Source organism: Charadrius vociferus, unplaced genomic scaffold (genome assembly GCF_000708025.1).
Source record: "Charadrius vociferus isolate BGI_N301 unplaced genomic scaffold, ASM70802v2 scaffold56, whole genome shotgun sequence".
Classification (NCBI taxonomy): domain Eukaryota; kingdom Metazoa; phylum Chordata; class Aves; order Charadriiformes; family Charadriidae; genus Charadrius; species Charadrius vociferus.
The window spans coordinates 474-9,542 of record NW_009649057.1 but is presented as its reverse complement, the minus strand read 5'-3'; the positions used below and the strand labels follow the sequence as shown (position 1 = coordinate 9,542).

The 9,069-nt window shown below is 57.3% G+C and overlaps 1 protein-coding gene across 1 annotated transcript in view; it reads left to right on the top strand.

Annotated features, from left to right (window-relative positions):
* PRDM12 (PR domain containing 12) overlaps positions 1-7,648 on the top strand; it is a 13,385-nt gene extending 5,737 nt beyond the window's left edge. Inside the window, exons 2-5 of the mRNA XM_009888051.1 lie at positions 515-747; positions 1,777-1,932; positions 6,164-6,275; positions 7,266-7,648. Coding sequence (XP_009886353.1) covers positions 515-747; positions 1,777-1,932; positions 6,164-6,275; positions 7,266-7,648 — 884 coding nt within the window. The remainder of the gene's footprint in view (positions 1-514; positions 748-1,776; positions 1,933-6,163; positions 6,276-7,265) is intronic.
* Positions 7,649-9,069: the final 1,421 nt, after the last annotated feature.

The following is a 9,069-nucleotide window of genomic DNA, read 5'->3' as shown; positions in this document are numbered from 1 at the left end:
CCGTAAACGCGGGGCCGGGGAGGGGGCCGGGGGGGCCCGGGGCCGCCCCGCATTCAGCCGCCCGGGACAATATCTTTTCTCTCGCCCCGGCATCGCCGGGGCGTCCCGGCTCCCTTTTCCCCCTCTCGGATTTCTGTTCCTCTCTTAATTTACCATGAAGGCTAATTCCATTTCCATTCACGATATGTCAACCATCTCATCTCCCCATTTTGTAAGAGGAATTCCTGGGCCCTTTTAAACAAGCCCTCGCGCCATTCAGGCACAATGTACCGCTACAGCATTCCTAAAGGACTAATGAATTTAGAATTAGCAATTTCTTTCTAGTTGAGTTTAATGAATGCAGATCACTTTAACAGCATGACAAATTGCTGGATGGGCCGAAATAGACACCATTTAACCCCCTTTCTCAGCCCCGCTCCCTCGCCCAGCCCGGGCTGCTTTTCCCAGGTACCTCCTCAATGCCCCGGGGGGAACCTTGTACCGCTTTGTAGGAGCCCGGTTGGGCGTTTAAAAGGCTCAGCCCGGGGATTTGGGCTGGGGCCGGCGAGGGGTCCCGAGGAGCAGAAGCTGTCCAGTCTGGTGCTGCCGTCGGAAGTGATCATCGCCCAGAGCTCCATCCCCGGGGAAGGGCTCGGCATCTTCTCCAAGACCTGGATCAAGGCCGGCACCGAGATGGGACCCTTCACGGGCAGGGTCATCTCGCCGGAGCATGTGGACCTGTGCAAGAACAACAACCTCATGTGGGAGGTAACGATTCCCCCCATACCCCCAGCCCCGGCTGGCTCGGGGGGAGGCAGGGACGGGGTGCAGGGGTCCGAGGACTTTGTCCTGTGCTTGTGTGCCATCGCGTGACTTCCCTGTGCCTCAGTTTCCCCGTTCATGCAAAGATCCGGCTTCCTCCAGGGCAGGTGGGTTCAGGGGACCCTTTGGGCAGGAGATGAGTAAGGCTTCTTCAGCCCTTGGGGTGCAGCCAGCTCTCCGAGGAGCCCCGAAACGCTGTTGCGTGTGTCGCATGCAGCAGGATCACAGCCTGCCCTTCCCCGTAGTGGTGGACCCCTGGCTGGCAGCTGCCTGTGCCGCACACGGTGGGCGAAATCAGCTCTGCCCCGTGTTCCCTGCTTTGTCCCAGCCCCAGTATGGTTAACCCTGAGTGAAGCCGTGGGATTTGGGGGGGGATCTGAGCTGCCAGAGCACCTCACATTAATGCCCAGTGAGTAGAGGGGTTTTTCCTCCTTTGCTATTTTTATTTTTGTTTCCCTGTCAGACTTGCACTTTTAAATTATTATTAATTATTCTTTATTACGATAATAATTTTATGCCTAATAGAAATCTGGCTCACCTTCCCTGCCACCACCTTCCCCCGGGGGCTGGGTCTGGCAGGCCCCTTCCTCCTCCCCCCAGGGATGCTCCTGTTCCTGCAGGCAGCTGCAGGATGCTGAACAGCCCCTTCGGGCCGAGCTGCTGGTGGGGCTCTGCCAGGAGGGGGGATTTGGGCAGAGAGCGAGGTTCTCCAGCTGGGCATGGGCTGGTGGGGGCAGCCGTGCCTGCCCAGCGAGTGCAGGGTGCCCTTCCTCAGCCCCGCTGTGGATGCGTGGTCCAGCACCGTGAGCAGGATGGGTTTGGGCATCTCCTGTCGGCAGCAGCTCCCAGCAGGGTCCCAGCCCTGAGGCTGTGCTGGCTTTGAGCTTGTCCCCGGCCAGGGACAAGTGGCAGGAGGTGGAAGGGCTCAGCCCACTGCGGGCAGCATCGCCACCAACCGCTCTCTCCCCCTCCCAGGTCTTCAACGAAGACGGCACGGTGAGGTACTTCATTGATGCCAGCCAGGAGGACCACCGCAGCTGGATGACCTACATCAAATGCGCGCGGAACGAGCAGGAGCAGAACCTGGAGGTGGTCCAGATCGGGAACAGCATCTTCTACAAGGCCATTGAGGTAAGCGGGACCGGGAGGCAGCCAGGCAGCTCCAGGAGGGGAACAGGGTGCTGTGACACCCCACCCCAGAGACCCCCCTTGTTCTTTGGGCTGTTATTAGGGCATCTGTGGGAGCACAGGGTGGCTTGGCTGTCCCCGGCACCCAGACCCGCTAGGACAGGTAGACACCACGGTGAATGGCTGTTGAATGGGCTTCAGGGACCAGCAAAGGGCCTTTCTGCTCTCTGTCCCCTTTCTGTGGGCTCATGGGGTGACGTGTGCTGAGCAGAGGGAGAGCAAACGCTGCCCAAGCCTGTTTTGGGGTGTAAAGCATGAAAAGAGGTGCATTCCTGGCCCAGCCGGCGCTTTGGACAGGAGTGGGGTTTTGATGCTCTTTTGAAAAAAATGGGGGTTTTTTTGTGCAGAACCTGCTTTTCTATAGCAGGGAAAAGTTTGGGGGGCTTCAGTGAAACCCCAGCGCTGAGTGCAGGCTGTACCCGACCCTGCACAGCTTTCGTCTGGGGAGTCGCAAGCGGCTCCGGCTGTAAACAGAGCGGAGAGGAGGATCGGGGCTGCGGGAGCCGAGCAGGGAGCCGCAGCGCCGGCAGGGTGCCATGCTGGTGCAGCTGTGCCGTGGGGAAGGGCCTCATCCTGCCCAGCTCATCCACACAATCCCATACAAAATACTGGTGGGCACTGGCCCATGGGGGACCAGGGGCAGGCGCTGGGTCCCGGGGGTGTCCCAGGGCACAGGCTGCAGTGCTGTGGGGTGAAGGTTGGACATACCTCCATCCCACCGCTTCCTGCAGGAGATGCTGGGATGGAGGTTGGTGTCTGGCTCTCTGGCAGCGTTGATGCTACGTGCATGCAAGTCCCGCAGTGCCAGTGGTGTGACAGTGGGGACCAGCCCTGCTTGTGTCCAGTGTCCCCATGACCCGATGGTGTTGCAGGTGGTGGAAGGTGGTAGCTCGGGGAGGTGACCTCATGCAGGTGCTTCAGCTTAGAGTTGTGGGAGGGAACATGTCCCATTCCAGCCCAGCACTGTGGGACTGTCCCTCTCCAATATCGGGTCCAGAGTCTCATAGGCTTCTGCGGCTGCTCGCAGCTGGGAGAGGGTTTTAGGTGGGAAAGAGCGCGAGTGCCCACTGGTTCGGTGGGCAAGGGCAGCTCCCCGGATCTGTCTGGGCTCCTGCGCTGGCTTATAGATGCTCCACGGCACAGCACCGCAGCATTATCCTGCATTGAGACAGCATCAGGGCTGGATTTGGGATTGCCGCAGTGGGATGGGAAAGGCAAGTGGGTGGGTAAGAAGAGAACGGGTGTTTTCTTCCGCTGTGGGAGAGTCCCATGTACCTCCTCAGGACGCTGCTGCCTGTCCCCATCCAGCACCGCAAGAGCCCCACGTGTGCCTGTGCTGCTCTCCCCGTCCTGCACACCCCTCCGTAGGCTTCAGCTGTACCCGGTTTTAAGACCTGATACTCTTGTGGGCAGCTGCGCCTGTTGTGACAGCAGCTTAATTGCTTTTTATTACTGTTCTTAAATTATGCAAAGAAGTAAAATAATTCCCAGTAGCAACGGCGTAATTAGGAACATAGCTGTGTTTCTCACGCCTCATGTGTGCACAGCCGATGGGGCAGGTGAGCCGATATTTGGGGAGGTGCACGCAGAGGCTTCACACAGTCATGGTCAATCTGCAGGCTTGCTCCCTGGGCTGAAGCAGCGAGCGCCGGAGCAGGATGAGCGTAATTCCCTCAAGCACGAGCAGCGAAGTTGAAATTTTGAGAGCGATGGGCCCTGAGTGATGGGAGGTGAATGTGGGGACGAAGGGTGCCTGCTGTCACACTGTGGAGTGCTCCACGGGCATGGCAAGTGCCCAGTCGTGCTTCTGCTCCCGCTGCCGCGGGGTCGGCGTGGGTCCCTCCGTGCCGGGAGGAGCAGAAGGGGTCAGGGCTTTCTGTGTGAGAGTGCAAGGAAGAGAAGCATGGAGTGCGCGAGGAGCTGGGTGACAACTGGGCACGATAGGTCGGGGATCTGCATCTTTGATGGGGTCCCCGTTCCCAGCTGTGCAACGCGCCTGCAGGCACGCGTGCGAGCACACACATGCAGTCCAAAACCCACCGCTTGTTCAAACTCATTGGGGTTTGCGCATCCAACAAGAAAAGGAAAAAGCAAGAGAGGATTTTCCTTTTGTGGTTCCCTCTCTGCTCATTAATCCCCGAGCACAGAGTCACGGGCGCACGAATGCAGCACCTCGGACCCGAATGCGCTCCCCCCCTTGTCACCCACCGCTCCTGCCTTGTCGCCTCCCTCACCGACAGCTCGGCATCAGCTGGAACAGCTCAGTGTCGGGCAGGATATGCAAACACCAATCTGATCTTAGCGGTGCCCTCTCTCAGCAGCACATGTGTCTGTGCACGGGCACGGTTCCCCTCCATCCCCTGCACAGCCTCTTGCCCCGCACCTGCTGCATCCCCTCCCCGGTGGGCACCGCGATCTGCCTGGTCCTGCGGCTCCGCACCCACCTCTGCTGCACCATGACTCCGGTGCAATCTTTCTCAGGGTGCCTTTCTCCCCTACTCACCACAGATTTAAATCAGATTTATTTCCTGCCTTGTTCGCTATTTGCCTTTAATATTTTCATGTGTTTTGCCCGTTCCTGCCATTACTTGCTAGTTTGTTTTTTTTTTTTTTTTTTTCCCCCATCCTCTTCCTCAGCAATTCTCAGTTGCTGCTGCTGGAAAATAAAGTGAGGGCAGCGAGTTTTCACCTTTGATCTGAAGGCCATGAGATTCCTGGGGGGCAATTTAAATTGCTTTGGGGGTGCACGCACATGAGTGCTCACCCGCTGCTGGCATAGATGCACCAGTGCAGGCAGAATAAAACATGCACGCACACACGCAATGGGTTTTATCCTTTTGGTGATATTTTATTCTGTTTGCTTGTATTAAAAATAACTCATTTTCTGTTAAAAGAAAATGACACCAAGAAACAGGGCCAATTTGGGATGCAAAATGGTATTGGCTTCCCGTTCCTCCCAAATTCCTGCTCTGCAGCCCCAGTGAGGTCTTTACGCAGACGGACACTTAAATTTATGAAGTCAAATTCCCACTGCTGTCAGGTGCTTAAAATTAGGCACATTTTCAGTATTCGGGTGATTTAACTTATGATCTTTCTCATGTGGATGACGCTTTTCTTGGACTACTCTGTGTATGGAAAGCCACCCTCTGAAACGAGGGACTTTCCCATTATTTTAAATTAGGTTCTTAACATGAGAGACCTGCAAAGGAAAAAGCTGCATATTTTTTTTATAAAATGATGTTGTTATTATTGTTGCCTGAACCGGTGCGAGAGCATCTGTCTTCCCAGGCACAGCTGCCTCCCACGAGGAGGCTTGAACAGCGTTTCTGGCTGCTCACTCCAGCCGCCCCGGCAATGCAAGAACATACCGGGAACAACAGGGGAAGGAGAAGTGCCATCGTTTCAGGGAAACGGGAGCGTGGGTGGTGCAAATCCCTCCTTTGCCCCTATAGATCTCCTTGGGCTGCTGCAGGCACCGCGGCTTTGGTGTGGGATGTAGGCAGCATCTCTCACCTGAGCCACACTCTCCTATACACCAGCCCCTGAGCTCTCCCCCTCCCATCCCCGGGCTGACGAGCCCTTTGCTGCCACATCTGTATTTCCACTTGTTAAAATAAGCCCCAGCAGGGTCGGGTGGGAGACGCTGCCCTATGGCAGGAGGGTGCTGATGATTCCATCCAGAGCCAATACGCTCCGCAGGAGCACTGAGCCGGGGCTCTGTGTCACGGCTCCCTGCTTTGGTCTCCGTCACTTGTGCCTCGCTGCAGTTCATGGGTCTACAAATGCTCCGTGCCTACAAATGCCACCATGTCCTCGTCTCGCTGGGCTGCAGGGACCTCTGGGTCCTTCACCCCAGAGAACTCGGCTCCATCTGTGTGCTCTGTAGTTGCTTATTTGTCTGTCATGTTGTTTGTTTCCCAGCCTGGGGGAGACCCCGGTGCAGGTTTGTGCTGGTGGCGGATGGTGCTAAGCCATGCTATCGCCTTCAGCGCTGCAGCCTGGGCCATGCTGTGCCTGCACATGGTGTGCTGGGGACAGCTGGCAGGTTCCAGACAGCAGCAGAGTCTTGCAGGAGATGGGATACGGCCAGAAGAGGTCCAAAGCAACCAGCCGAGGATGCACAGGGAGCCGTTCACCGTCCTCCCAACATCCCTGTTTGTATCTTTCTCTCTAGATGATTCCTCCGGACCAAGAGCTGCTGGTCTGGTACGGCAACTCCCACAACACCTTCCTGGGCATCCCAGGTGTGCCGGGACTGGAAGAGGAGCAGAAGAAGAACAAACATGGTAGGTGACATCGGAAACAGCCATGGGTGCAGCATCCCTGCCCGTCCTCCGGTCACCCTGTCCCCAGCTCTGAGGACATGGGGTGGTCATGGGGAAGGGACACACCAGGGGATATGTCAGGTTCCTCAACTCTCTGGGGACAAACACAGGGACTATGAGACAGATCCATACTGCTTGAGCAGGTCCCCTGTAATTCAGGGGGGTACCTCCAGGCCGGTTTGCCCATGGCTATTGCTGGTGTGGTGGCCAGCAGCCACTGCCCAACCCAGCTGAGCAGGGAGGAGGAGGGCAGGCATGCGAGCGGGAGGAAGGCAACCCCAACACACTGCAAAACGCCGAGCGGATGCAGCTGCTTACGTCCCCACTCTGTATTTAACAGATCTTTCCCCAAATCACCGTTGCCGGAGGCTTGTCTCTCCCCAGCCTTTCACTCTCTGCTTGTCTCGGTGGTTCCCCAAGGCGCTCCTCTGTGGGCAGGCAGCAGAGCTTTCGGGCACTTTTGGGGATGCTGTGCTTGAAGCCAGACCCCATCTGTGCTCCTCTGAGCGAGCCGGGTCAGAGCCCAGCGGAACAGGGAGGGACCAGTGCAGGGACAGCCTGCTGCTGCTGAGGAGCTCGGGCTGGAGGCCAGGGCAGCGTGGCTGAGGGTTCCTACGCTCACCTCCCAGCTCTGCTTGCGGCCCAGGGAGGAGAAAAGCGCTTTTTGTGCCTGTCTATAGGGGAGACAGGTCAGCTTGAGTGTTCGCCATCACCTAAATTTGCGGGAGGCCGTTCCCAGCTCTGGCTCTGTGCCAAAGCCCAAAGTGCCAGCCTGTGACCCAAATCTGCCCGGGATGGGTGTCTCCACTCATGGGCACCTGCAGTGGGCAGAGGAGCCAGCGAGGGGGCACGGGGTGGTTATTTAGGGCAGTCAGCACCTTGGGGGGCTCGGAGAAGGGATGAGCTGCTGTGCCGGAGGGCAGTGCCTGACTGTCCCCTCTTGTCCCCCAGAGGACTTCCACGCGGTGGAGACGGGGGCCAGCACAACGGGGCGCATGCGCTGCGTCATCTGCCACCGCGGCTTCAACTCCCGCAGCAACCTGCGCTCCCACATGCGCATCCACACCCTGGACAAGCCCTTCGTCTGCCGCTTCTGCAACCGCCGCTTCAGCCAGTCCTCCACCCTCCGCAACCACGTCCGCTTGCACACTGGCGAGCGTCCCTACAAGTGCCAGGTTTGCCAAAGTGCCTACTCCCAGCTCGCCGGGCTGCGGGCACACCAGAAAAGCGCCCGCCATCGGCCCCCCAACGCCTCCCTGCAGGCTCACTCCCCAGCCCTGCCCGTGCCCCATCCCGCCTCCCTGGCCCATCACATCCCCACCATGGTGCTGTGAAGCCCCGGCGCGACAGCGGGTTTTTGGACAGCAAAGACTGGCGCTGAGACATGCAGTGAACTGGGGGGGTGTTGGCCCTTGGCAGAGAGCTGGGGGGCAGAGGCAGGGCTGCTTTCTGTGTTGAAGTGGGGTGTGTGTGCGGGTTTATTTGTGGAGCATCACCATTTGCATGGGGTTTGGCAGGTTGTTCGGTGAGCTGGGGGGTCCCACCTCCCCCCAGCTCTGCAAGTCACTGGAGCGGCCGCAGCGTGCGGGACCCTCCCTGGGGTGTAGGGTGGGCTGCTGGTCCCTGGGGTTGGCGGTGGGAGAGGGGTGAGGGGACACAGCGGGATGTCCTGCATGGATTTGCCGGTGCACTGGAGGAGGGCTGGGGCAGCCTAAAAGCTGAGCCTGGATGGGTCACGCCTGGGTTTGACAGATAATTTGATGGAAAGAAAAATTGCTTTTATCCCTCCTCCTCTGCTCCAGCAGAGACACATGCCCCGTTGCAAGGCTGGCACAGCCCTTCTGCGGCCACCCCATTCATGTCTGTTTACCCCAGGGGCAGCTTTGGCCCTGGTGGCTCTTTCCAAGGGACACATTTCCCTCCTCGGGAGCCATGATTTAGCAAATGGTCACGTTTTCCCCCCACCAAATCCCCTCACCTGCCCTCCTCCAGCCCGAGCCATGTGTTGGGGTTTGCCTGACACCTCCGAGCAATGCCACGGGCAGAGGGGGACACAGGGACACCCCCGGCACGGTGTGCCAGCTGGAAATGCCTGTCCATGGGCAGGTTTTGCAGGGGACCCGTCGCTCCTCATCGCTCCCCGCAGCCGTGAGGGCACATTTCGGCTGTTCCTGCTACTGGCCTCTGGGGACAGAAAAAACCCGTCCCTGGGCCAGCTCTGTCTCCAAGGACAAGTCTAAGCGCCCTCTAGAGTCCTGCCACATGAGAGAGGAGGGCTGTGTATCATAAAGCTTAAAAGAGGGTATTCTAATATTAATTATAAGTCTAAGATGTATAAAGTTCTCACAAACTGTGTTTTACTTCCAGAAAAAAAAACACCAACTGTCACTTTAACTTTGTAAATATTTATGTAAACATTATTTACAAAACTTTGATATTATATATTATTTGATTGTATATGTACACAGTGTAAATACATTTGTACCTCTCTCTTGTATTCTAAATAAAAATTACTTGGAACATTTATCATTTAGAAGATGGATGGTTTGGAGAGCTTTATTTGGCTCTGTGCCGGGAGGAAGGATGCAGCGGTTGGCGGAGTGAATGTTTAGACTCTCTTGAGGTGAATAAGGAGGTGGAGCATCAAACGGAGCAGTGGGAAGATCAGCTTTGGGTAAAACAAGCCCTTTTGAGGGTCTGGAAGTGAAGGGGTGCGCGCAGGGGCGGGTTATACTTTATGTGTGGTACCCCCCCC